Source organism: Scophthalmus maximus, chromosome 5, assembly GCF_022379125.1.
Source record: "Scophthalmus maximus strain ysfricsl-2021 chromosome 5, ASM2237912v1, whole genome shotgun sequence".
In the NCBI taxonomy this organism is placed as follows: Eukaryota; Metazoa; Chordata; class Actinopteri; order Pleuronectiformes; family Scophthalmidae; genus Scophthalmus; species Scophthalmus maximus.
The window spans coordinates 22,952,664-22,980,000 of record NC_061519.1 but is presented as its reverse complement, the minus strand read 5'-3'; the positions used below and the strand labels follow the sequence as shown (position 1 = coordinate 22,980,000).

General features: G+C 47.7%; 1 protein-coding gene across 15 annotated transcripts in view; it reads right to left on the bottom strand.

Moving 5' to 3' along the window:
• LOC118311348 (receptor-type tyrosine-protein phosphatase mu-like) overlaps positions 1 to 27,337 on the bottom strand; it is a 150,274-nt gene that overhangs the window by 6,955 nt on the left and 115,982 nt on the right. For 8 of the 15 annotated variants that reach the window (XM_035635130.2, XM_035635134.2, XM_035635139.2 and 5 more), the window contains 11 exons: positions 26,098 to 26,291; positions 24,533 to 24,541; positions 21,937 to 22,024; positions 20,905 to 20,981; positions 16,554 to 16,590; positions 8,625 to 8,722; positions 6,032 to 6,148; positions 4,686 to 4,840; positions 4,026 to 4,161; positions 1,126 to 1,275; positions 532 to 705 (listed from right to left, as the gene is read on the bottom strand). In XM_035635130.2, the coding sequence (XP_035491023.2) occupies positions 532 to 705; positions 1,126 to 1,275; positions 4,026 to 4,161; positions 4,686 to 4,840; positions 6,032 to 6,148; positions 8,625 to 8,722; positions 16,554 to 16,590; positions 20,905 to 20,981; positions 21,937 to 22,024; positions 24,533 to 24,541; positions 26,098 to 26,291 (1,235 nt within the window). The remainder of the gene's footprint in view (positions 1 to 531; positions 706 to 1,125; positions 1,276 to 4,025; positions 4,162 to 4,685; positions 4,841 to 6,031; positions 6,149 to 8,624; positions 8,723 to 16,553; positions 16,591 to 20,904; positions 20,982 to 21,936; positions 22,025 to 24,532; positions 24,542 to 26,097; positions 26,292 to 27,337) is intronic. The other 7 variants (XM_035635132.2, XM_035635143.2, XM_035635144.2 and 4 more) reach the window with 2 other exon arrangements.

Below are 27,337 nucleotides of genomic sequence, written 5' to 3'. Positions count from 1 at the left end.
CACACACACACACACACACACACACACACACACACACACACACACACACACACACACACACACACACACACACACACACACACACACACACACACCGGTCCAAAATCTCCTTCTAGTCTTGAATCGGGTTGAGACGCGGTGACTGTGAAGGCCACGGCGTATGATTCACATCATTTTTTTATACTCATCAAACCACTCAGCGACCCCTCCGCTCCCCGTGTTGACGCATCTGCTTCTGCTTGTATTTATCCACTCGTCTACTCAGGTCATTCATTTTATTTGTCCACCCCTCAGTAAATCAGTGTCAAATAATAAAATAACTCCTATTGTATGAGAGGCCGACACTCCATTTCAATAAACCGTGACGCTTTCTTTTAAATGTCGGACGGCCAATATCCCATTTGACATGACTGATTATCGTTTGACAAAGAGGGTCCACTTTAAAAACCCGCAGTGAAGAAAGAATCCAAATCGCGCCGCGGACACGCAGACTGATCTCAGACGTCCTGTATCTCTGTGCTCGTCTCTTACGTCCATGAGCGCCGCGTTGATGTAGTTGGAGCTCTCCCCGTCGATGGTGATCAGGAAGGGCAGGCAGCGGTCCGGAGGCAGCACGTCCATGCAGCGGTTCTTCTCGTGGTTCCGGGGCAGCAGGGCGATGCTGCAGTCCTCCACCCGCAGCGTGGGAGTCACCATGTTCAGAGTCTGTCGGGGGGGGGGGGGGTTGAGGGCAGAAGATTACAGGCCCGTCACATACACCGACGCAAGAAGGTAGACACGCCGGTCCTGAGTCTGCTAATTATCTCCCGATATGGTAATTAACAATGCAATTCTTTAATCAGTTGCGTTAGCGACTCCCCTGATGCGACTGAGAGGAAACTGAGGGGGGGGGGGTGACGCGTCTCATATAACAGGGATTGGTCCAACGAGGGGGGCCCACTATTACACATTAAAGAGATATATTTGCTACTGATTGGCCCAGAGGGGGCACTGCGCCGTTCATCAAGAGACAACATGGTTTTTTTTTACTCTTGTTATGAGCTCCTCCCGCACCTGAGAGCCACACACACGTTTTTACAACAACGTCCCGTTGCGTGAAAAAAAATCAAAACCACGTGTCCTCACCCTGAACTCCTCCTTGATGGGGCTGGAGTTGGTCTGCGGGTCCAGGCGGTTCATGTCGTAGTAGACGGAGCGGAGCTGACCGGCGGGTATGGTGGTGTCGCCGCACAGGCACGCTTCCAAGATGGCGTCGTGGATGAAGACATACTGCTCCTGCAAGAAACAGCATCCTCATTGCGGATCCATCGCCCCCCCCCCCCCCCCCCCCCCCCCCGCCACCGCGAGTCTCATGACTGCGCCGACGGCGGCGGCAGCAGCACTAAACAAACACATGAGCCAGTGTTCCTCTGCGTTTTTTTTGCTAGAAGAATCCGACGACCTTTCCACGACCTTACCGTGATTATGCGCTACCCCCGAGGCTGTTTCTATGACTAATATTTGTCATTGCCTATGTTCAAAGGTTGCGTTACATATTTTAGTTTTTGGGGGGGGGGGATGTGTAGCTGATCTAATTTTCTTATAAAACTCAGAACGTCGTGACATTTGTAAAAAAAAAACTTAAAATATCTGGAGGCCAGTAAAAAAAAAGGTATGTTCTAAAATCCCTCGACCTTTTCAGGTTTTTTTCTTTATGGCCCTATAAAAAAACCCCGGTGACTGTATTAAGGTGGAGATTTCGGCATAATTAGTGTCACGATGAAGGCCGATAGCTGAACAACAGAAACAACCCCTGCTGTCCTGAACGTCACGCGGAGCGGAAAACAGGAAATCGCGACACATTTCCTCCTCCTCGCATCAGTCAGTCAAGCAGTCGACATGGTGACACGGCTCGAGGCTTGATGTAGATCTCTTCTGAAGTGACATTTTCAGCTGACACTCTGCTGTCACTTCGCACCAAAATCCGCACACATGCACAGGGGGGGGGGGGGGGCGGTGGGGGTCACTGATTTTAAAGAATCACAGACAGATGTTTTGCCATTTCTTAAGTCCGGCGCAGGTTGAGACCCGTCCGCCCGAGAAGTGTGACGAGGCCCGTGCCGGGCGAGCGGGTCGGCGGGCGATAGGCGCTCGGAGCTGAGAGCGCAGATTGATAGATCTTATCTGAGCTCATGAACCATAAACAACAACAAGGCCTTGCGTTTCCGCGGACAGATTAAAACCACGTTGGCAGAGTTAGCGTCTGGCCGCGGGCTAAAGGGGCTGTGCCAACGAGCCCGAACACCTGCGAGGGGAAACGCGTGCGCGCACACACACACACACACAACACACACACACACACACTTTGAAGGTCACTGAACTTGAGGAGAGTGACTCAGGGTGAACAACATTTGGTCTCCAGTCACTCAAATCCCAATTTGGACGTCAATGATGAAACATTTGCCCATTAAGTCCAATGACGCTTGTGATTTAAAGGGAATTACGGGGAAATGATGCATTCAATGAGACTATGGACACCTCCAGATGGCCGCTGTTCAAAAAGGTCCTTTGGTGGTCCAACGCCGGCGTACAGCTCGGGGACGAGCCGGGATGTTTTCAGCCCCCGATATGAGCTAAATGCCGTCGGTTACGAGCCTCTAAATCTTTTTATTGTAACATGCATTGCCAAGTGAGTGTGTTTGGCGCCCCGGGGAATAGTTAGGGTGTGCACTTCGGTAAATGTCGTTTGTTAGAAATTATCATTGAAAATGTAAAAGGTGGCATGTACAGACGACAACATGATGTACAATAATATCCACACTCGTGCCCTAGCCATTAATGCTGCTGCGGTAAATATAAACACACACATTCACCCGATCTTTCCAGCAGATGTGAACAAGCACTGAAGAGCATTTCTATCACAGTCACCACTATTTGGATTGTTGAAGTTACATGATGAACATCTTGGGATGGGATCACAAAAACGCCTGTCGACATGTGGACTGCATTATTATTACTGTACATGAGTACCCAGTAGTCATTACCGAATTATTACTACATGAGTACTGAGGGGGGTCATTAATGCATTATTATTACACAAGTACTCATGGGTAATCAGTAGTCATTACTACATTATCACTACATGAATACTGAGGGGTCATTAATGCATTATTACTACATAATTACTGAGAGGTCATTAATGCATTATTATTACATGAGTACTCATGGGTAATCAGTAGTCATTATTACATTATTATTACATGAGTACTGAGGGGTCATTAATGCATTATTACTACACGAATACTGAGGGGTCATTAATGTATTATTATTACATGAGTACTCATGGGTAATGAGTAGTCATTATTACATTATTATTACATGAGTACTGAGGGGTCATTAATGCATTATTACTACACGAATACTGAGGGGTCATTAATGTATTATTATTACATGAGTACTCATGGGTAATCAGTAGTCATTATTACATTATTATAACATGAGTACTGAGGGGTCATTAATGCATTATTACTACACGAATACTGAGGGGTCATTAATGTATTATTATTACATGAGTAGTCATGGGTAATCAGTAGTAATTACTACATTATTACTTATTAGTCATTGCTACATTATAATTATGAGAGAGCTCAGTACTCTTCGACATGCACACACGCACGCTGGTTCAAAACGCATTATCCTGCATTTTAAAAGATAATGGGCAAAGCTCAGTCACTGGCAAAGCTGCCAAAACTTTCACCTACTGGATCATGCTTCAAGCCACAAAATGAATGACTAATAAATGTACAGATTATGATTTGTTTTGGTAAAAGTGCTCCTTTCTTCACTATTAATTCTAGCAATTTGTTCTGGCGCTCCAGAGAAGTGGGGCTTATGCTCAGAATTAGTTGCTGATACTAGTTAATCCACCTGTGATGGCATCAGCTTGTCGAGCTGCATCGCCACACTCCTCCATGTTTTTTCTGAGGAGTCTCTGTGGACGGGCCCGGCTCTGCCGAAGCCAGCGTGGCACACAGACTCGCCCGTACCTCAGTCTGGACCATGTTGACCCGTCGCGAGCGCAGCTCCCTCACGCAGTTGTAGATGTCCACCACGCCCTCGCGCTCCGCCATGTCCAGCATGATGTCGATGACGATGAAGCAGCCCGTCCGGCCGGCCCCGGCGCTGATGACAGACCAAAAAGTTGGAAATGTCAGGGTACGTGCAGGGTGGTTAAATATGTCTTATACAGTTTTCACAAGGTGATTTATATTCATATTTTTTTAAAGGCATATTTTCTTATTTGCAATTAACAGTCTCATTTTGAAGGGTGCTTTTAACTTTTTATTTCTTGCCTTGAAATTAAAGTAATAATGTCACTTTTGAAAGAGGAAATGTCATAATCTTCTAAATACAATAAATTAATGATTTTTTTTATTTAGAGTGTTAACAGCATAGTTTAAAAAAGCTCTACGACATCAGACCTTTCCATAAAACATTGTCCATGTTACTCAGGACAACATTTTTCCGTCTAAAGTTCTGGTTTCTCTGGCAATGACATTTACAGTTGTGCACGGGTCTATTTAAAAAAAAAAAAAAACCCTGCAAAAATACTTTCAACTGCTTGTTCAGGCTGAGAAGTGGAACGCAAGTATACAACGTCGGGTTAGACAGATTGGAAACAGTTGCCATTCCCCGTGAACACCAACCTGCAGTGAACCACCATGGGCCCAGCGTTGGTCAGGGTCTTGGCCTTGACCCTCCTGATGAAGCCCAGCAGGCCCGTGGCGTGATAGGGCACGCCGTGGTCCGGCCAGCCCGTGAAGTGGAACTGTCGAATCTCCCGGATCTCGTGCGCCCCTCTCTGAGGGAACGTGGAGTCATCGTGTTACATCGGAGACGGGCGGAGATGTGGCGCGAGGACACAGAGGGGACACAGTGTACAGACAATGCGAGGGGTCCTTCTAACGCAAACACTGAGGTCGGATTGAATACAAACACAGACTTCATGGACAACCTCGAGCGGGGCTTTGAGCGGAGTTTTCTGTTATCTTACAGCAAACGGGATGCTCAAGGCTGCTGTGGCCTTACTTCTTTACCGACTGTCGCACTTCGGAGCCCTGCCGGGCCCTTCCAGGGACACGGGTTCTTACATCTATTATCTGGGCAACGTGTTTTTAACATCTGAATAGAAATGTCTGCAGTTTCAGGGAGTTGGGATTTAAGTTTATTCTACGGGTGGACTTGTGTCTTATTACTTTGGGCGCCATCAAGTTACAGTATCACGCTTAAAATGTCATTTTGGTCATCAGTATAACAATTGACTAAGATTTTAAATTTGACCACTTTATTTGATAAAGTGAACAGAACGTTATCCTTCCTAACAACAGTCTGCTATACTGTGAAGGGTCAGCACATTATTCAACTCTGATTACTGTACGTAGTGTTTGTTGTGTCTGTTTATATCCTCTCACAATTACTTATTTTTCATATTATTGTGTCTCATGTTATTCTGGGGACAAAAGTTTTTGTTTGTAGAGAATTCAAAAAAAATACTGGTGACAGTTATTTCAATCCAAGTGTTGCTTTAAGTCCATTAATCGGACTGTGATTCATTGGGTGGTGACTGCATACATTGCTTCCCACGATCCAAATCTGAATTCTACTTAGATCCAACGAATAGCGGCTGAAAATGTAAAATATGTGTTTGTTTTCTAAAAAGTAGAGAAATCCAATTATTTTCCAGGACCATGTGGAATGTGAATTATTAAAAAAACACACACACTTGGCAGCAAAAGTAATATTATTATGACCTTGATACGCTGTTTTTTCTGAATAGGTTTAAATCAAGTGACGTGGTCTCTGTGGGACCACTCCAGTCCTCATGAGCACACAACCCACAACTCCTCCAGCTGAGCTCTGCCAGAGGTCAAAGGTTGAGGTTGAGCGCTCGAGCGCCATCCGCTCTGTGCGAGGCGGCGCGAGGCTGAGGGTTTTAAAGACGTGCGCGCGCTGTCTCTCACAGTCTTCTTTGTGAACCGGTTGAAGAGTTTACCTTCTCCACGGCAAAGGTCCTGATGACGTACTCGGACAACAGCTCGGTCTCTATCAGGGTCACCTTGATGTCTCTGTAGATCTCAGTGTCGTCGGGCCAGTATTTACAGCACTTCACCTGAGAGCGACAAAAGGGCGAGTGTTATTCGACAACATGGGCACATACTGTATGCGAACTGCAATGCGTTGACATCCGCAAATGCTTTCCTGCCGCGCACACACTAGTACATTGAGTCTCTGCAAGTTGCCAGGCCATTCTTTTTCTTCCTCCTCAATAAAAGATAATGGTCACGTAACGTTCCCTCCCATTTGCCACCCGATATTTTCGGTTTCTCGGGCATGTCTTTCAAGTCAAGATGAGATTTGCTTCGTATCAGTTTCGGCCCCCTGGTCAAGGATCTTGCTGTAAATGGGAATCTTATGTTATCGACGGGGAGCTCATTCTCACATTATTGCTTTTTTCGTTCTCACGTCGATAATGTGAAAATGAGACCGTAAAGGTAGGCCGCCGAGGAACACCGTGCAACAAAGCAGACTAGGCACAGAGCAACGGGTAGGATTTCTCCACCTTAAAACTTGGACTATATATCGGCGCCGAGAAATGGGGCCAAAAATTTAAAAAAAAAATGAAATAAATAGTGTACCAGAATTAGATGAGGGAGACATGACAATCCAATAACAATATGAAATAATAACCCCTCAGCTGTTTAAAGCAGATTTCCCAGCAGGAATCTAAACCACCCCGCTGAAAATATTACTTGTATTAGGTATCATAAGAGTGAAAATTACCCCCCCCCCCCCCCCGTTCAATTAAACTCTTGATACTGAGGGAGTGAGGCTGGTAATAGAGACGGAGATCTTGGAGGTATATCAGGGAATGATAATTTTTGATGAGGGATAAACGCGACATCGGCCACAAGCAGATTCAATTTTCATTTCTGGAGTCTATGCACTGATTAGGAATGAAATGAGATTTTGGTTTGTGGAGTGACACAGTCAGAGGAAGACTTTCAGGTCACTCTCTCCGACACCCCCGATGACTAATCCCCGATGACAATCACAAATCCACCGTCCGCTTCCAGCCAGATTGAACTGGGCAAAAGCCATTACCTTATTAGATCTCTCCGAATCAGGCGCCTGGTTTTCGTGGGGGGGAATTAGCCTTTGGGCGGAATTATGCCAGCGTATATACAGATGTTCTTTTGAATGTGCACACTTGTGAGAATGTGACAGAGTGCACCCAGCCCTTGAACTCGCTCGCTCGTCGGAAAAAAAAATGTATGGAAGAGAGAAGCAGGAGTCGCATCACCTCATCACACGCACATCAGCACAACTACCTTCCAAACCAAATCTCTCATACATCAAAGTGCGCCGAGCGCCGCCCCTGTGTGCGAAACCAGCAGGACGGAGTGTGTGTGTGCGTGTGTGTCTGTGTGCGTGCGTGCGTGCATCAGCGTGTGCCAGGATTTCCCAGAGTTCATCAGCAACTGTGCCGAGCAGATGGCCCGCTGTGATATGGCGGAGTGATTTTATGGGGCCCTCTGTGGAGCCACCACCACTGTGACCAACTGTGCCTACCGCCCGCCATTGGACAAGGATCATGTAACAGACGGTTCGGGGGGCCGGGCCCCGCCGAGGACGGCGCCGCAGCTAAGCAGGTGTGGAGAAGGTGTGGGGCGGGGCGGGCCTGGGCGCGGCTACTGTAGAGGAACGGCCTAATGAGGTACCTGGAGAGGGGGCCCGTGAATCACCATCAGCTCTGCTACATTTAAGCCCCCACCGAATTTTTTTTGTGCACATCAGCGAAATCAGGGTGCGCCGGTGTTTAGGGCGCTTTCAGTGCGAGTGTGCTTAAAATTACTAAGAGAAAAATCCCCCGGCAGTCGGAGCATTAGATCGTCAGTTAAACCCCCCGTTTTCTCTTGATTGTAACCTTACCAGGAGGAAGTACAGTGCGAGTCAAGTGGAACAAATTGGGAAATTGAAGTAGGGCTGTGGGATTTCCCCCCCCCCCGTTCCATAGTCAAAGCTACATGCTGCAAGCAGTTGCAAAAAAGTCAGAGCTCTACTATTAGTTTGATCATCATGAACCGTCCGCACCACTCAATAACAGCCCCCCCCCCCCCCCCCCCCCCACTCATCTTTTTTTTCTTTTAAGCCAATGAGCACAACATTAAGAGGTGTTTCTGCTCGGAGGAGCCTGGAAGGAGCTGGTGGCTGCAGCCGAGTGTAATCTCCTGTTATGGAGCCACTCGGATGAAACAGTAGTCAGTCGCCTGGATGCCTCCCTGGTAATGAAGGCCATCAATCAGTTGCTTCTCTCTTCTCACTGATCAGATAGATGGAAAAAGAGCTGGCGGCACGCGAGTCCCAATGCGTCAGTAAGCCGCGCGCGCGCACACGCACTCACGGGCGCACACACACGCACAGAAACATTTGGGCTACTGATGTTCAAAGACACACACGCACACGCACACGCATTAAAAAAAGATGGCTCCGTTTGCCTTGAGATACAATCAAACCGTCGGTCGACTGCGGGCGGGGTAATCTCGTTGGAGATCTGTGGCCGTGGTGAACATGTATTTGACACCCACCCTGCCCACTTCCACCAGGTTGGTCACCATGACGATGGCTGCCGTGTTCTCCTGCCAGACCATCCGCCAGAAGTCGAAGACCGTCTCCTGCATGGGGCCTTCGAGAGACAGAGAGAGAGAGAGAGAGAGAAGGAATGGAATTTTACAACGATTTTTTTCCTCCAAATTTTCCCTTTAGACATTTCAGATAATAGCATATTACAACGACTCTTGGTGAAAGTGTTCACCGTCGGGAGAATATGAAACTGACTGTCAAAGGCAGACATGATTTCCCCTCCATTTTGGCTCCCAACGCCCTCTTGAGGTTGGTCCACACAAATTAAAATTGGCGACTTTTTCCCCCCATTTCTAATGAATTTGGACACAAACACTTCAGGATTCATTTCATTCTTGGACGGCTACACAGCCCTGACGCAGGGGAGACAACAGACAGTGTATTTATGTGGCACCATGTGCTGCACACAGTACAGTACCCGGGTTATTTGATTTAACGTATGAAAGGTGCTAAAGAAATGTTTATTATTAGTATAAACATATTATTATTATTATGTAGGTTTTTTATTAAAAAAACAAACAAAAAACACTCCTTGCAGCAGACCTGCACAAACAAGCTCTTTGACACACTAAAGGAAAAGGGAAAAACCCCAAAAGCATCATGTGGACACGTATATCTACTTTACTTCGTCTGTGTACAAGCTGTTGGAACATTGTTTTTTTCATCATGCCAATAAAGATTCCTTTTCTGTTCACAGAAGCCGACCAACAGTCAGATCAACTCGCGCACAATAAAAAACCACGGGGGATTTGGAGGTATTACAGTCCTACAGCAACAATGCAGTTTACGGAGCAATTTCCTCTCCATTTTCACTCCTCGGATCGAGCGCTGAAAAAAAACATGCTAAGTCAGATTTATTTATGATGCTTTCCACAAAAGATTCATCGCAAAGTGCTTAAACACAAACGAAAATGAAAACAGGAGCACGAATTCATCACAAATGTGACGATGAGGCCACAGCTCGTACGTGTGTGTGTGCGTCTGTGTGTGTGTGTGTGTGTATGTGCATGTGTGTGTGCATGTGTGTGTGTGTGTGTATGTGAGTGTGTGTGCGCGTGTGTGTGTCTGTGTGTGTGTGTGTGTGTGTGTGTGTGTGTATGTGTGTGTATGTGCATGTGTGTGCGTATGTGCGTGTGTCTGTGTGCGTCTGTGTGTGTGCGTGTGTGTGTGTGTGCGTGTGTGTGTGTGTGTGTGTGTGTGTATGTGCGTGTGTGTGTCTGTGTGTGTATGTGCGTGTGTGTGTCTGTGTGTGTGTGTGGCAAAGCTCAATGTAATTACCACCACACCTCATCTGCTCATCTCCAACCTTTCCACCGAACCCAATCCGGACGCGTCGGGTGAACGTCGAATTAAATGAGCAGGGAGCCATCCCGCCGCCTCCAATATTTAAAACTTCGCCGAGCAATAATTGTGGATTGATTGGAAGTTTAATTATTATTCTGGTTAATTAAGATTATTAATATTAGTTTTAATCAAGAACCGAAGTCGGAAAGAGGAAAAAAAAAAAGAAAAAGAAAAAAAAGATTACTTCTGACAAATTAATTAGTAAATGCAAATCTCCACAGTTGGGCATTCTCCCGCGCGGGCCCGGATTACCTGGAGACATGACAGATTATGCGCGCGCACACACACACACACACAGAGACACAAGCTACGACACAACATGGCCCAGGCGAAAAACGATTAAGTGTTTGTCTTCCTTTGTCATTCATGAATAAATTTAATAACCTTTTGGGCCCGGAGACTGCTTGAAGAACAGGTTGTGTCAAAACAGTCACTTTAATTTGTTTCACCGTTTCTGCGCTCCGACAACTGGTCTCGATATCGACTCAGATCCTTAGCTTTCATATCCAATTCAACACCAACATCTATCGTTTCAAAAAACCCCCCCCCAAAAAAACAGTGTGTCACTCCCTCAAAAAGATTTCCATAATTACGGCTGATTTTTTTTCAAGCATTTTGGGGGCATTTCTGTTTCTGTGAGATAGAAGGGGAGAGAGAGAGACCATCGAAATTGAACCAGACATGATGCGATCACATTACTTGCTATGTGCCGTCACCACAAAGCCCCCATTGTAAATAGAATTAGCTATGGAATATCACTGAGTCCTTACTGCTCGTCACCGGGCACACGAGGCAACGGCCCGCTCATCAGGAACGACATGGCGTTCCGTTGACAATTTGGGATTATTTGCCTCGAAGGGGCCTCGCCTTTGTTTAGAAGAATAAGATCATGAAACATATTGAAATCAAAATTTTCGTTCTGAATGCGCACAAACTGTAATCGAGTTTAATTATGAAAAATAAAAATCAATGCTTTTATCGTTTCGAGAAGAAGCACTGAAGTTGGCCTTGGTCAAGCCGATTGTTCATTTTGAAGCCTCGAGTTCAGCATTTTGACCAGCGCCATCTTGTTTTTTTTTGCAACCAGGCGGGGGTGGCGGCCTCATTGAGAGCTCGTCCACCTACACCTGCAACCATGCACCGATTGGACAGACCAGCTGTCAATCACGCTGTACCCACACTACGATATAAACCGCGTGTTATCGTCTTTTTTACACTAAAGTTTACATCATGAACATCATGCTGTATTGAAGAAGACTTGAAACTAGCGATTTGGAACAATAAACTCCTCAGTTTGTTTAAAATGTTTACTGACGTTATAAATCAAGTGTGTCCATAGAAACGGACTTCTTTTTGCGACAAGGGGAGTCGCCCTCTGCTGGTCATTCCAGAGAATACCGGCTTCAGGCACTTCCACATTAGCTTCAATTTTCTTTTCCGGACCTCGTGATTACGTCCATTTCTTACATACAGCCTATGGTCAGAATCATGCAGGTGTACAGCACGGACATTATAACATCATCGCTGTAACTGTGTTGGTTTATCTAACATTCAAGAAAGGAGATTCTTTGAGAGCTCCAGCAAAATCCTTCCTGCCAAATCTAACTGCATTACCTTATGTATAACTAAAGTCTTAATTGATCATTTGGGGACCTTTGGTGCTTGTCCTCTTTCTCCACCCTCCCTTCGTTCTCTCTCTGTGTCTCTTCCACTCCGTGCGATACCTCATATCAGGCCAGAAGACACCAGTTGCCTTTTCGTCCTCTTTTTTTCTATCATTGTTCCGTTTGTGCCCCTTATTGGCGCGTGTCTCCCGCAACAAGCTGATTTCCCTCGGGGCCATCAGCAAAGTGTCATCAACATTTTATTCACTTGACTGATCAAGCCGTGTTTGATCTGCTTGCTGTAGTGCATAAACAGCTCTTGACTGTGTAGCCTCGGATTGTGCTCTAGCACAGCCTCGCGTGGCAGAGTTAGACTCACTTCCATTTTTCACAAAACTCGGCAATGAGATTTCTGGGGGAGAAAAAAAAGAAAAGGGGATCAAAATGAGCCATCATCTCCACCATCCGGGTGCGACTGCTGGCAGCCTGCTCATGCACCTCTCTTTGGATAACAAGAACATTTTGCAGCATATAATAGTAAAAAAAAAAAGTGAGATATGAACTTCTGCCGACTTGTTTCCATCCCAATTGGAAACCGAGAAATTTGGAACAAAACTCCTCGGCATCTTCCATTTGTATTCCCTCTCTTCCTCTGCTTTGCACGTGGCGGCGGCGGCGGCGGCGGCGGTTGGTGCTCGATTTTAACCGTCGGACCTCAATCTCCAAATCCAGTCACTTCCATTCTTTCCAGTTACTACGCAGACCCGATCGAGCCGCCCACGCCGCCGCCTCCTACACTTTGTTCCCCGAGGAAGGATGCGCACTGCTGACAAGTTTGGGAGGGGGGGGGGGGGGGGGGGGGGGGACTGAGAGGAGCGGGACAGCTGGTGAGTAGGACTTCAGTAACACAATCGCACTTGGCATTATGATGGTAATTCACCCAGCGGGAGACTCCTTGCCAAACTTCAGCCAAGCCAATTTATGCTTCCATATGCATGCGGAGATGCGGGATGAGGTGCTGGGCAGCGCTGAACTTGATGACACGGAGGGAAGCCAGCATGGCTCCCGAACGAATACGCCGCTGGGAACAGAGACGTCTTCGCCATCAAATACATTTCGTAGCTGCCGTGTTGAACAGCCTCTGGAGATTATCGGAAACCTCCGGGGACGGAGGGGAACTTGGATACTTCTGAGGCTCATTGGTTTTCACCAATCTTCACTGGAAAGCCGACTCTCCGTGGATCCAAAAGTTGGCGTTTTCCCTCACAGCATGTCGGAGCTGTGCTATATATTGTTTGGTGACATTTCCATCTCATGCTCGTTTGTTCAAACTCTTGAAACCTCCCACGTCTTCCTCGACAAGTGTCCTCTTTGTGGTCGCGTGAATAATGGCCCTCGTCTTTCAGGAAGTAGTATAGCGTTGCAATGGGACCATAACAGTTATTGTGGACACGAGGGCTGGCCGGGTGAACAGAGTGCGGGACTCTGACATTGGAGACAGCTGTTCGGCTCCAGTCTCCTGCCAACGGTCCAAATCGATTCCTTTTTTAACAGCGGTCATGATCTGTTCCTAAAATAATCCGCGTAGTTTGGGGAAAAATGCTCATCCAGGACGATTTGGGAGACGCAGGAACCGTGCTTCAAACAAAGTCATTATTCATCTCTGGGGCAGAGGCCTTGGTGAGTGACACTGCTTCCAGTGTCAAAGACTAAGGTCATTGGAGAGAGGCGGCCCGCTGGGGGAGGCACAAGCCTCGTTTCCGGCGCGGCGTGCCCGGAGCCGTCGGAGGAGGCACTTCGCCGAGGAAGAACACCAGTAGGAGCTTCACTTCCAGCTGTCGGAGAGCTAATGCTGCCGCAGCCGACGCTGTGTTTTGGGAACCAGGGCCCGTTCCCTCCTCCTCCAGCAAGGAGTGTGACAGCTGTAGAAATCCCCCAGCCAGGTACGCCGCAAAACTCTTGATGAAATGCGCGCGCGTACACACGCCGCCGACAAACACGGGGCCATGTTCCCATCTTGGCCATTAATATTACAGGCAGGCAGGCGTTTGGCATAATGTACACTCACTTATCATTGATTTGCTCTCCCTCTCTCTCTCTTTCTGTCTGCCACCCCTTCTCATCCCCCGCTGGGGTTCGGGATGTTAACCTGTAAATAATAAAAACTTTGGCGCTGCTGGTGACATTTGCCGCTCGGGAAGGAGGGGAGGGGAAGAGCAGCGGCGACCGGAGGGGGAGGGGGGGGGGGGCTTGATGAAATCCCGCATCATGAATATTTTCCACATCACCAGGAGGATGCTGGGACTTATCGGCGCCGTTCGTGCCCTGGATTCAGCGCAATTCGCCGTTTCCACCGGGAACGGAACTCAGGTCGCATCGGTCCCTATTTCAGAAACAATCCGCTGGACATAAAAAGTGGACAGCGGCGAACGGTGAGAAACGGCGCCGCGTGCACGCACGCGCACAATCTGCTAAGTAGGTGAGCTGATGCTAGATCTGGTGAATTACTGAGAGTCACTTGTTGTTCTGCCGCAGCAAAAAAAAAAAGAAAAGAGCAAGAGTCCTGGTTGAGAGAATGACCTACATAATGACGCGCAGAGCTCGGGTGATGAGGCTTTTATGGAGTGACAGCTGTTCTACCTGCCATCCTCACCTTGACAGAGCAAAGGGACTCGTCAATAAACCCCAAACTAATGAGTGTCATTGTAGTTTATAGCGTAAGTGAGCGGGGACAACGCTATCCCACACGCCTGCCATATTAAGCACCATCCCCCCCCACACACACACACACACACACACACACACACACACACACACCCCCTTCCTCCACCACCCTCGCAACCAATTTACGACAAAGACTTTTTAGCTTATCCGGCACTACTGTAGGTGCCGTCACTGTCTGAGCTACCGCTGGTCCCGGTGGACTTGCGAGTGGAAGTGTCACTCACTGTGGAAACTTTACTGCGTGCGGGGGGGGGGATGGGGGGATGGGGGGATGGGGGGGTGTGGGGGAGCAGACTACTTCCTCATTTTCAGCTCCGGTGCCAATGCCCAGGTTCTCTTCTCAGGTGCTACAGTATGCAGTTTGTCTGACTGAGAGAGACGGGTCTGTGTCTGGCTTCCTTATCATCTGTGGCTGCTCTCTGCCTTGGTGTCAGCAATGTGAGCCTTCCTTCCTGTCAGTCTGCCGGAGCTGATGATGAATTATAAAAGGGGCCTGCTCTCCTGGAGAATACAGATGTTTGCACACGCACGCACGCACGCACGCACGCACGCACGCACGCTTCCACTCGTTCGCGCTGGATGGCTCTACACACTGAAAAGCCTTATCTCGCTTGCGATACAGTCAATGGAAAATGAGGACTTATTATGCAAGCTCAATGCGAACGCAGGGGCTAATTAACTTGAATGGAAACATGTTTGGCTTCTTGAGCTTTTCATCTCAGGGAGGGCTTCTGTTTCGCACCGTTTCTTTGACTGATGATCTACACATGCATTTAAATAAAAAGAACGAATTATAGAATGCTCTTAATGACTGCGGGACAAGTGCAGGCGTTTCAATGGTCCGGTTGAAATCCCTTTTCAGGGGCGAAATGTGCCCGTTAGAGCGGCTTGTTGCAGTGAGGCGAAGCCCCCCCCCCCCCCGCAGGAGAGAGTGGGCACTTGACAGCCGCGAATCAGTTCCTCGACTGCTCGTCTCAGTGGTCAGCATGTACCGGGCGCTGTTGCACACAGGCAGACGGACAAACTGAGCGGCCCCCGCCTGCTCGGTGTGCCGTCTCTTCCCCGATTTAAGGGCAAACGGAGGGGCTGTTTTAATTGAGACACTGAGGAAGAGAAGCGATGCACTAATAAACAGGTAATTATGCAACTCCCAGCTCCGCAAAAGCAGATTGTGAATCCATTAAGGCCTCTTCGTCAAAAACGCCTCTTCACTTTTTTTCCCTCCCCATCACTGATTTTCTTTCTTCTTCCTTGAGCGGAAACGCAACATAGAGCTCTCGACGCCGCCCCCCCCCCCCCCCCAAAAAAAAATTCATAACAATTAACCATCAATCAGACTTAACCTCTGGGGGTCACGGTAAGTACTCCTGGCCCCGGCGAATCCGCCTGCCAGATTAACACAGTGACAAAATGTGCCTGTACGTGTCAGCTAATCCATTTATTTATTCAGCTTTCTCCCAGACTGTCTGATGAATCGCTCCGACGCCGCCGATGGAGAGCAAGAGCAAACGAGACGGAGGGAGAAAGCGCGTGCCGCCCTGCTCGCTCGGAGGTGCATGGGCGTGCGTCGTTTGTGTGTGTGTGTGTGTGTGTGTGTGTGTGTGTGTGTGTGTGTGTCCACTGAACGCCAACAGATTCCCCGAACGCACAGTCGACTGAGCATCAGAGAGGAGTTTGCGAGAGCGTGTTGTAGCGACCCTGTTGATGTGTTCTGTCACATGCGTTGACTGTATTGCACATCAGTGTTTAAGTGCGGAACGGTTCTGCGGTTGGTTGGCAGCAGAGGGGAGGTTTTAGGAGGGAACACCGAGGTGGGGGGGGGGGGATGGTTCCGGTTCCTGGTCCAAGGTGAACAGCTGTTGCCGAGGCGTTGTACGGCGTGGCTGCGGCCCGACAGTAACCATAAAAGTTCTGATAAGAAAAATGCACGGCATTTGCACGACAACCCTCTCGCCTGTTCATTATTCCCCCAGCGGCCCCGGACGGGACGCCCCAGTATGTAAACAACGACGGGGACGCGCGGCGAGATATGCGTGAACACCTCCACGCATTCGGGGCCCCCCCCCCCCCCCCACACACACACACACACCTCCAAAAGCAAAAACAAAGCCCCTTATTCTCACACACGCCCACACGTTCCCGAGGTCAGAGTGCCTCGTGATTGTTTTTTTTTGTTTTCTTTAAAGAAAGTTTTATTCTTACCTTGAGTCGCGATGTAGTGGTTCGGCCTGTGGTAGCCCTGAAAAGAGAATAAGGAACGTCACTTCACTTTCCTCCCACTCGTGTGAAAAAAAAAAAAAGCAGACAATTTCTCTCAGACAAACACACACACGGACTTTGATATTTTGTCAGTTGTTTTTTTTTGCTTTTTGTTGCAACAGTAGCTGTAACGTCTCCGCTCAAATGAACTCTTAGAGCCGTTGCCGCTCCACCTGAGGGAGGAATTCTTTGACAAACGCGCGCTCCGTTGGAGAAACGCCGTGCACAGTGTGTCTGTGGCCAGCTGTCTTCACTTTTGCAGTGTACACGCATGCAGCTCTTTGTTTCAACACCAGCCCGGCTGAGGAGAATATGCACGGCTCGTGACGGATGCCGCCGCATAAACACTCTCCCCGGCGCGCGCAGCCTATATGCGGCACACCTCTGGAATGAGCAGCCAAAGTGCCGATAATCCCCGAGATACAACTAACAGCACTGATCTGCACAACAGGCTCTCTAGTCTCTCGGATTACTCTAATCCCTTCAAGTTTTTATTTGTCCAATTCCTTGTCTCCTCTCCGGAGATGTGAGGCAGGAAACAAAACATTAGGACTTAAAGGCTCTTCCGCCAGCCCGGCCTCCTCTTGATTGTCCCCCCCCCCCCACACACACACACACACACACACACACACACACACACACACACACACACACACACACACACACACACACACACACACACACACCCACCCACCCACCCCTACACACCCCCCACCCGCCCCTGCTGCTCTGCTTATCTCACTCATATTCAATTTAACTTGGACCGTGATTAACGCTCCTCCAATGAAGTGGGGAGAAGACACAAAGGATATTCTCCTCGCTCCCCCCCCCCCCCTCTCCCTCATCCACGGGGCTCCTTCAGCTATTCAGCTGTCCTCCATTTTTAATGACTTCTTTATCTCTGGACTGAGGAGGAGATTTGTTTGTGCTTTCATGTATGTTCTGACAAGTGGAGTGGGGGCCCGGTACGGTGTCGGATTAGGGGGGGGGGGCTGACAGTGACTGTCAGGTGAGTAGAGCTTACTATAAATGAGCTTGCAGCTTTTAATAGGCACGTTAACAATAAGGTGCATTGGTGCGTTTTCTTCTAAAGAGATGAATGCGGAAATGTCAATGTTGAAATTATTAATTGAACGGGCTTTTGTTTCCAGGGACGTGTACATCACCGGAGGAATTGAACATGCGCAATGCTCTCTGTATTTTTCGCTGCATTGCTTATTGCAATCATCATTTTACATTCATTCTTTCCAGTAACAGTGGGGCGCTGAACGTCTAAAATATGCAGTCTGAAGTGCTTTTCGCCTGCGGGCATGAATTTGTATTTTCGGCCTGAATATCGTTAGACAGCACACTTTTGCAGATCTGGGGTGCCAACACCATCACCTGGAAAATGCCTTCATATACTATTTATTTGCTTTGCCATATGCATTTACAATGCAGTGTCGTCTTTATTACTCTTTTACTCCTACCGCACTACATAAAAGTCTTTGTGATCCGGCCTCACACTTCTCGAACACAACAAAGCCAGGATCTGCCCCGAGGCCCCGGGAGCTTCAGGGAAGATTTGTGTATTCATTCATTGCAATAAACATAACAAGTACAATATCAATTCAACTTTAGAGGGACTAATTGTGAGTCAGGGGTTCCCAAGATTAATCGCATGTTCAATTAAAAGTAGGAAATAAAATATTTATGTTATCTGTATGTTAGACTTTTAACACCTCCGCATTCGTCTAATTTGGGATTTTCTTATTCTCCACAAGCAGAGAAGAGGCTAAACACCACTGCTGTAGAGTGCCGCGTGCCACAATTTGCATATTCCTCAATAATATTGTGTTTAACCAAGCAGCGGGTCAGCAGGGGCCCACAGCTCGGTTCTGCCCCCGGGCTGCATGCTGGACTAATCCAGCCAGAGGATGGATGGTTGGATTTGCAAATGCGCAAGACGGAGGTTTGTGTCCCAGGTGTGATTAGTCTCCGAATATAAAAGCACTTGGTTGTGGTTAGAGAGGGGTCGTGGTTTCGGTTAAATATTGACAAAATCAACACATCCCCTTAGGTCTGTGCGGACTCAAGTGTGGCCTCTTTTCCTAATCCTAACCAAAGTTGCCAAAAGCAACGCACAAAAAGAAAGAATTGTCACGCCACTGTGAGCAAAACAAAATGAAATACATTGCCCTGTTATGTGGATTAAATTATTTAACCTGGAGTTTTGAAGCCGCAGACCAGTTGTAAAGGAACATGTTACATTTCAGGGACAGGGCTGAAGGCGCCTGAGTGACTTGATTTCTGCGGCCGCTTGCAATGTCATCACACCGGCGCATTACTCCCGTATGCGGTGCGAAGCCCCAGCAAATCTGTTAGTGCCCCTTGCGCTCGCGAACGGAACTCTGCAGACAACTGCCCGTCAAAAAACGTGTTGCCCTCGCCTCCGAAATGCTTGTGAAAATTTCTCAATCAGCTGCGGAGAAGAGATATACACGCAGCCGACTGGCTCTGCTTCCTCGCACACGACAAGGAAATAGTCGGCAGTATAACAGAGTACAATAACAAACGCTGTGGGAAATGTTCTACATATAAGAGTTTATTGGGCAGGACAAGCTTTTAGATGGGTTAAAAAGCTTTCTGAAGAGCAAAAACATCATTACCCATCTGCCTGCATTTCTACTAAGTACTTCTCCGACGAAGCTGGCAGTGCAGTGGAAATCCTTTTCAATCAGGGCCCTTTTTTAATATGCGTTTATTCTTATCTTATAATGGGGCCCTCTCTATTGTGAGAGTCTTCTCCGCAGCATAATGGACCATAAACTGAATAGTAGGAGAGGTAAATAATTTAAGCCCCCTGCATTTACCGCGGCACACCTTGCATTATGAATTTATGTTTGAAGGCGTAACAAGAGATTACAAATTACCACATTAGAGGGGCGGGGAAGGAGAGAAGCTGGGAGACGGAGCGAGAGAGAGGGAGAGTTCTCTCCTGAGCAGGGAACCACTTAGGGAGTCAGGTACATCAGCAGCCCATTACACATGGAGTGGAGGCATCCGCTCACGGGGGCCGATGAGCTGCTGTGATTGGTCACATCCCGCTACTAACACTTCTACAAACAGCAAATCAGGTCAGATCAGGCGGTTCCATATCGTCTGCGTGGAGTGAGTTAGATCTGTTTTTAACGGGCGGCATGTCTCACGCCACTCTTTTAATGACTTTTACTTACTGTGAAGCTATGCCAAGTCACTTGAGTGCATGTAAGAGCAGTGCTCTCCCGTGGTAAAGGGGTGTAACTAAGCGACTGTGCAGTCGATCGACTGTTGCGTCAACGCTAGTCTACCGAAAGAGTGTTCCCCGGTGGAGGAGAGGGCGGCAGCAGCCCGGTGCAGATGTGAAGCAGAGCGATGCTGATGCTGATGCGGGTCGGCCATCTTTTCAAAACTGGCCTCAACAGAAAGGTGACAACGTGGCGCTGGTTTGTTCAAACGCTTGAAATGACCCATATTTACCTCTTTAGAGGAAGAACCATGCGAACAGTGGCCGTGACTTAGTCATTGTGTAGCAAAACATCTTAGGCTGGAGGCAGGGGGGGGGGGGGATGCTTGGGCGTACAAATCGTCTTCGACACCAGGATTTTTTCGCTGTTTAAATTTCATTGACAACCAGCAGTTACAACTGTTCCCGGGCCTCGACCAATTAGCTTCACTTGCCTGAAATTAACCGAACCGTAATCTCAGTGAACGTGGTGCATGAGTTTGATACAACAAAGCAGCAGAGTAATTACATTTGCCATAGCAATGACTTTGAACGGTTCCGAGCATTTGCTCGGTTTCCAGCTGCTTTCCACGGCAAAATACCGTGTTCTCTTTGTACGTTTATCTAGTATTTCCGTCTTATTCATCATTACAACTTCGCTAATTAATCATCTGTGGAACTGCTCTGCTTTTCATTCTCCCTTTTTTGGTCCTCAAAATGCCGTTGTTCAAAGCCAAAAATCAAAAAATATGACCTCACTTGCCCTTGTGGGCTGGTGTCTCTTTTCTCTTCCCCAGACTCAGAGTCTGATCTTTATTCCTCTTAATATATCCAATAAATACAGCGGTACGGCAGCCCTCCGCATCTGAATATAAAGGCAATGTGTGTGTGTGTGTGTGTGTGTGTGTGTGTGTGTGTGTGTGATGGGCAGGCAGCAGGAGATGCTTTGTCCCCGAGGCCCCCCGTGACGGCGGCACCAGCGCCCTCTCCCTCCCCGAGAGGAAGCGCAGTGACCTTTGCATTGGTGGCGCAGTCGGTGTGTGTACTTACATCAACGTAATTTGCATTAATGTAATCGGAGCTCTGTTCCCCCTCCAGGGCCTGCAGCCTGACACGGGAGTGATCATCTGGAAGAGAGGCAGAGAGGAAGACACCAGCACTGAATTAATCACATTAACAAGGACATCAGGAGAGGAAATGGGGGGGGGGGGGGGAGACAGCAAAACACAAAAGGGAAGAGAGGGGTCGACGGACAACTGGAAGGATGACCAGACTGGCATTTCACCGTGGCAAAATTAGGAGGTACAGAAATGCAACATGGCTGCCGTCATGTGACCGCAGTGCGTATTACAAACACAATGTCACTGTCACTTTAAAACCTTGATGATTTGTACAAATGAAATTCAGGCCAAAACGTTTTTATCAAAAGTGATTGGATTTAGAATATTTCTTAATGGAAGACATTCAAAGTTTTAGATTCATGCAAAAAAGCATTGTAATAAACCAAAACACATTTTCTCTGAATGTCGACATAAACTGACGGTCGAGACATATTTGTGGGCCCATACCAAATATTCAAATCCAAACCAACACATCAATCCACATTCCAAATGTAATGTAATACACCTCAGGTGTCAATCGGTAATGAGGCAATCATCAAAAGTCGACCTTCAAGGTTTTACAGTGACAGTCGTGATTCTCAGTTGAGGGAGGGTCAAAATGACTTTTCAGCATTAATTGGCAAATTTGCATCACAGCTCTGCTCAAGTTTGAATAAGTAGTGCGAGGGAATTGTGAAATAAATCTTTTTTTTCTTTTTAACATTTTTATAAACACTGCAGAGGCAGCATGTTATGTGCCATATGCCGCACGGCGTATTTCTCATAACTTAAAAGACGCTGCGGGAAAGATGAATATAAAAGTAGATTGGAAAGGTCAAAGCTGCTCTTGTTGGCTGATAATAAAACTCAGTTTGAGCAGCTTACAGTTATCCAGAGTCACAAGACCGGCCAATAAATCAGCCGGAAGAATGGGAACGGCACACAAAAATTCATGAGCGCTGAGGAGGTGCTTTGTACACACATGCGATAATATTCCCATATCGGTTCTTCATGCGGTTCTCATCCTTCTTGGCAGAGTCCCATGGTGCTGACTGTCCTTCAAAAAAGCTCTGAAAAGAGAGAAGACAGAGAACAGAGAGGGGGGGGGGGGGGGTGAAATGTGGTGTCATGTGTGAGCACTGTAAATGATAACCAGACTAAAGAACAGAGTCTTCCTCTCTCGGCTCTTAAAGGGAAAAAAAAGAAAAGAAAAAGGAAGGGAACATTGCAACAGAGAGCAAAACACAGAGAGAGATATTCACATCACCATTAGACGTGACAACGCAGGGAGGATGGCGGATCCCGGGGAAGCTGTGTCAAACAGCAAGTGCCATTAGGGCAGAGGCAGCGGGAGTCGCGCTCAAACCTCTCCCCCCGCGACTCTCTGCCGGGGCGGAACCGCTGCGGCGACTGTCAGTCTGCCTCGTCTGAAGGACTCAATCAGCTCGTCGCGGGGGGAGAAAATAAATAAAGCCAGCTCATCGTCTGCCGATCAGAACCGCTCGGGCTCAGATTACGCTCATGAAATATTTATCATCTCTCGCTGGGGAGATTTCCATTCTGATGGCACACCAGGCACAATTAAGCCAAATTATGAAAATACATCTCCGCTGCCAGTCCACCGCTGTTTCGGGGGCAAAGGGGCGGGCGGGGGCTTGGCTCCGAGCAGACTAGTCTGGACAAAAACATGTTATTGTTCTGGCTTTTTTGATAGTCGGCTGATGCACATCCGAAAAGTCAGCTAATACATTAGAATGCAGGCCCATCCGCAAACAGGGATCCGGGAGCATTTATTGAAGGTTAAACGGATTGTTTGGAGAGTTCTGCCAGTTAGCCAGTCTGAGAGAGCCGGACGCTCTGTCTTCAATCATCGCTGTTCGAGGACTTGATGGTTTCATCCGTCTCGGGCGCTGTGGCAGGCGGCGGGCCATTTGTCTGGCAAACAAAGGCCTCTCAGACACCTCACAAGGACATATTCCTAGATTAAGTCCTAAGGATTAGTGATTTCACTGAGGAACAGCTCTAATATGCAAAAAATATGTCCCATCCCTCCAGCGGAGACGAGATGCTTTATGTAAGCCTCCCCTCCTGTGGCGGTTACGTCCTGAGCAAATGCGCAGGCCGATGTCGCTCTCGCCGTCACTCTGAAGGATACGGGTCTAATATTAAGCACCTAGATGACGAATCCTCTTCAATCCGAAAGGCGTAACCTGGCAACGCTCTCTTGAACCGCGTGACCCTGCCTGTCTCAGACGCTACAAGCCCCATTCCTCCGGCTGTTTGAATCCGACATTCATTTAAAAAAATAAAAAAACAACCAATTATGCTCATTAGGGAACTTTCTGTCCAAAATGTGATAGAAATTATTTCGACAAAAGTTTTTAAATTCAATGGCCATACACCCACACTGGCAATAATTGGTTACCGGAAATTCAGCAGACAGTGATGGAAAAACAACGGATGGCTCCACATGTAAAAAAAAAAAAAAAAGGGAGTGTTTTACTTCACTGCATCTGCGGGTTGTCTTCCTCAAATTATTCCCATTGGCCCAGATCCAACTTAGTATGCTTTTAATTACAGACTACCTGCTGTACCCCAGTCCCAGCACGGTTTGTCTGCATTGCACTTTACTTTCTCTGCACACAACCACTATAGGGAAAAACCTATTATAATAATAATGATAATGACAAGATGGGTCGGTAACACAAAGAAGCAGAACTGTTTGGTGAATTGCTCCTGAATCAATTGATCATTTACCGCGTGAGACGAGGAGACTCATTCAAACTAGACTAGTGTCCATATGTGGTTGGAGCTTAAAAGAATTTCTGTTTTTCTCTCACAGGGGATTATACAAGTTAGAAAACACATTTCCACTCGCACGAAACAAGCAGAAAAACAAGTGAAATACAGGGACAACATTAAAACAATTTTTTCCCATGAAGTTGAAAGTTTTCTGCTTCCTGTTTGCTCACTCAAACTGTGCGTCGGTCTGCAGTTCAGACTTTAGACATGCAAAACAGTTTTCTTTTAGTCTATATCAAACGTGGCTTTATAAAGCTTTTGCAAAGTTTCCAAAATGAGTTTGCAAACTGAATGTGAATTACACATTTTGCAGTCCAACTTGAAAATAAACTTTGGTACTTGGTTTGTTTGGCTACACGATGGTTTGAGCCAATATCTTCCAAAATATTTCATTTTCTGAGTAGTTCTGGTTGTATTGGTCTTAAATATTCTTTTGAAAAGCTTTGTAAAGCAACATCTGAATTATTATAATTGTAAGGCAAATTGTGGATCTTTCCCGATCAAGGGGAAAACATTTCACAGTGACTTTCTCGAGACTCGACAGGACAAGAGTTATCATTCAACACATTGCATCGTCTGTACATCGTCACATAGTTTGGTAACTTTACATGGTTTCTGTTGGTAAATGCCCTTTTCAGATTAGATCATACATGTGAGATGTTTTAAATCGCACAGGGCCTTTGAAAAAACAGCCAACAAGCACCATCAATCTGTCAGGTTTGTGATATCGTGTACAAGTCGAAAAAGAAAAAGAACCAAAAAGTGTGTTGGCTTACCTCGTTTATCTGATCCAAAGTTAACGTACAGAATAACAAGAAGCATGGGTCAAAGAGAGATATGGTACAGTGTAAGTCAACAGCTTTAGAGGTGCACTAGGCTCCAATCTCATCATCAAGAATAAACCGTTCAAAAAGGGCATTGACCTTAAGACAGATTGATGTGGAGGAGACGGCACAGAACAACAACATACACACGAGCTCCGGCACTGCACACTTTAAGCGTCCCGCGGGCTCTGGACGTATGGGCGACTGCAGGGCGAGGGGGCGGGGGGGCCAATCGTTCGCCGTGGCTTTGCGTCCCTGTTGATTGACTGTTAAGCGTTTGTGCAACGCCGGGCCACGTGAACCCCGAAAACACCTTTATCCATAATGGATTAGGCCCGGAGGGCAGCCCCGGAGCACTGCAGCCCTTCAATGATCCCGTGCTGCAGGTAGCAATGGGAGGCTGCATTATTTAACTCTGCAGTCATGAGGGGAAAGTGGGGAGTTAATTACTGATAAATCTGGCTCACAAATAGCGAAACTAAGCGGGGAGGGAGATGAAGAGCGGCAGAGGAGAGCCAGGCAGGAACGCGGGAGGTGGAGATAAGTAAGTTACGGAAAAAGACATTAAGCAAGAGAGAGAGAGAGAGAGAGTGAGCACAAGCTGAGAGGATGGAGAAAGACCCGATGAGAGTTAGGAAGAGATGAGGATGTCTCATCTTGATGAAGAAAGGTGATAAAGAAAGAAGATGAACGTACAACAAAAAAAAAGTGGCGGCGCAATCAGAGAAAGGATGGAGGGTTGATGAGAGACGGAAAAGACTCAAGTGATACACATTAGATATTCAAAAAAAGAGCATAGCTTGGAGCCAGTCTGATGCAACCTGGCGTCAGGGCGCGACGCGGCGGCCTGGGGTGGTGCATGAGGGACAAGGCAAGGAGGCTGGAGTGCCGCCAAAGCCCTGCCAGCCACTCCGCACTAATGAGGGGGAATGGGAGTGATGCTCTTGTTTCTGGTGTCGGCGCGAGTCGTGGTGTCAGATTGCGACGAGTGCTGTCGTGTGACAACAGTCTGAAGAGAGCAGCGGCCGGTTGCCATCGCCCGGTGCCCTAATCGGACCTGATACAGATAAAGGACGGGACATGGGCTAACACCTAGGTAGCTGGTAACTTACTCATTTTTAAGGAGAGGGGATTTCTTTTTTTGGGGGGGGAATTTCATGTTGGTCTATAGGGGAGCAATAATGCACAGTCGCTGCAAACAACATGGAACAGATGAACAACAAAACGAATCACACCGTAAACAACACTGAGACGGGCTGCATTAACAATTTATCATAAAAGTGCATCTGGGGAGGAACAAAACACTTCTGCTGTGCGGTGCAAAACAGAACGAGAGACGGACACGACGAGGAAGAGACAGACACGGAGAAGGAAACACAAAATGAAGCCTCGCATCGGGACTGATGAAACATTTCCACTCCACAATCTCCATGGAGATGTTACAAGTCCGTCGCCGGGGCTCTATTTGTGTTTGCAACCTTTCACAGCGGGGGGAGGGGGGCCGGTTGCGGTCCTACCTCGTACTCCTCCTTGAAGCCGTAGCCCTCGGCGCACTTCATCTGGGTGATGTGCTGGAGGAGGTCGGCCACGCGGATCGCCGGGTGCAGCTGACCCGTCTGGTACGGCACATCGACCGGCTCGCGCTTCCTGAGGGAGTGGGTGTGCGACTGCACCAGGCTGCTGGTGTCGCTGCCCATGTTCTGGCTCTCGTCTGCGGGACACAAAGGCAAAACACAGGCCAGGGCAGGTCAGGATGGAGAGGCAGGGGCCGGCCCTCGCGTCACTCATCGGCTCGCCGTTGTAAGACACATACGGGTGACATAATGCTTTGCAGCAGTAAATGTCTGCGGGTGCTCTTACGAGGTCATTGTGGTATCGAAACCCGGGTTAAGTTCTTAGACGGGGTGGGTTTTTTTTCGGTTTTTGGACCAGTTCATATCTCACTTGCAACTGTTCCCATTGACAGATGGCACATTATCTCATTTACTGTTAAGCATTATGTCACCAACCCTCCAGATTGACAAACAACTCTCAGCTAGTAATCTGTTTGTTATGGATGGTCATAACAACACAACATCATTGAGTAATAGGATGAGTCATGTGGTGAGAAGGTTCAGGTCCATCTGTCTCAATGTGTGGCTATAATATCATGGGCCTACTGTACTGTACAACGGCCCGCAGCCATTAAAATACAAGGCTCTTTAACTGAATCACTTATACCATGAGCATTTAATATGGCGACTGTCAGAATAAAATGCACCGGTGGCCCTCAACATTACAGAGCGATTGTAAAATTCCACATGACGATGCTGTAAAACAACAAGTTTACTTTTTTCTTTTGATGTGTTAATTAATATTATTATTTTTTTACTGGCAGTAAAGCAAACGCTGGTTTCGGGGCTGCAGCTCATATTGCGAGTCAGAGTCCGTCCCAGCTCTTCCGTACTGTAATCCAGTCGGTGGCAGACATGAGGCACAGATGCTGTGGGGAGCCAGCGGACGATGGAGGGTGTCCAGAAACATGGAGGAGGAGGACGAGGAGGAGGAGGAGGAGGATGTGAGGGGGTGCGGTGGGCCACAGTGAGCATGTCGCAGCAGGCACCGTCAGAAGCATCACACAGACACAGCGCGGATTCAACCCCCGCCACCCGTTCCCCCCCCCAAAAAAAAGAAAGGAAAAGAAAATACTCATACCTAAAAGATGAAATAAATGACCAACCCAGGGGGGAAGCGGAGATGGGAGGAGAATGCATGGGG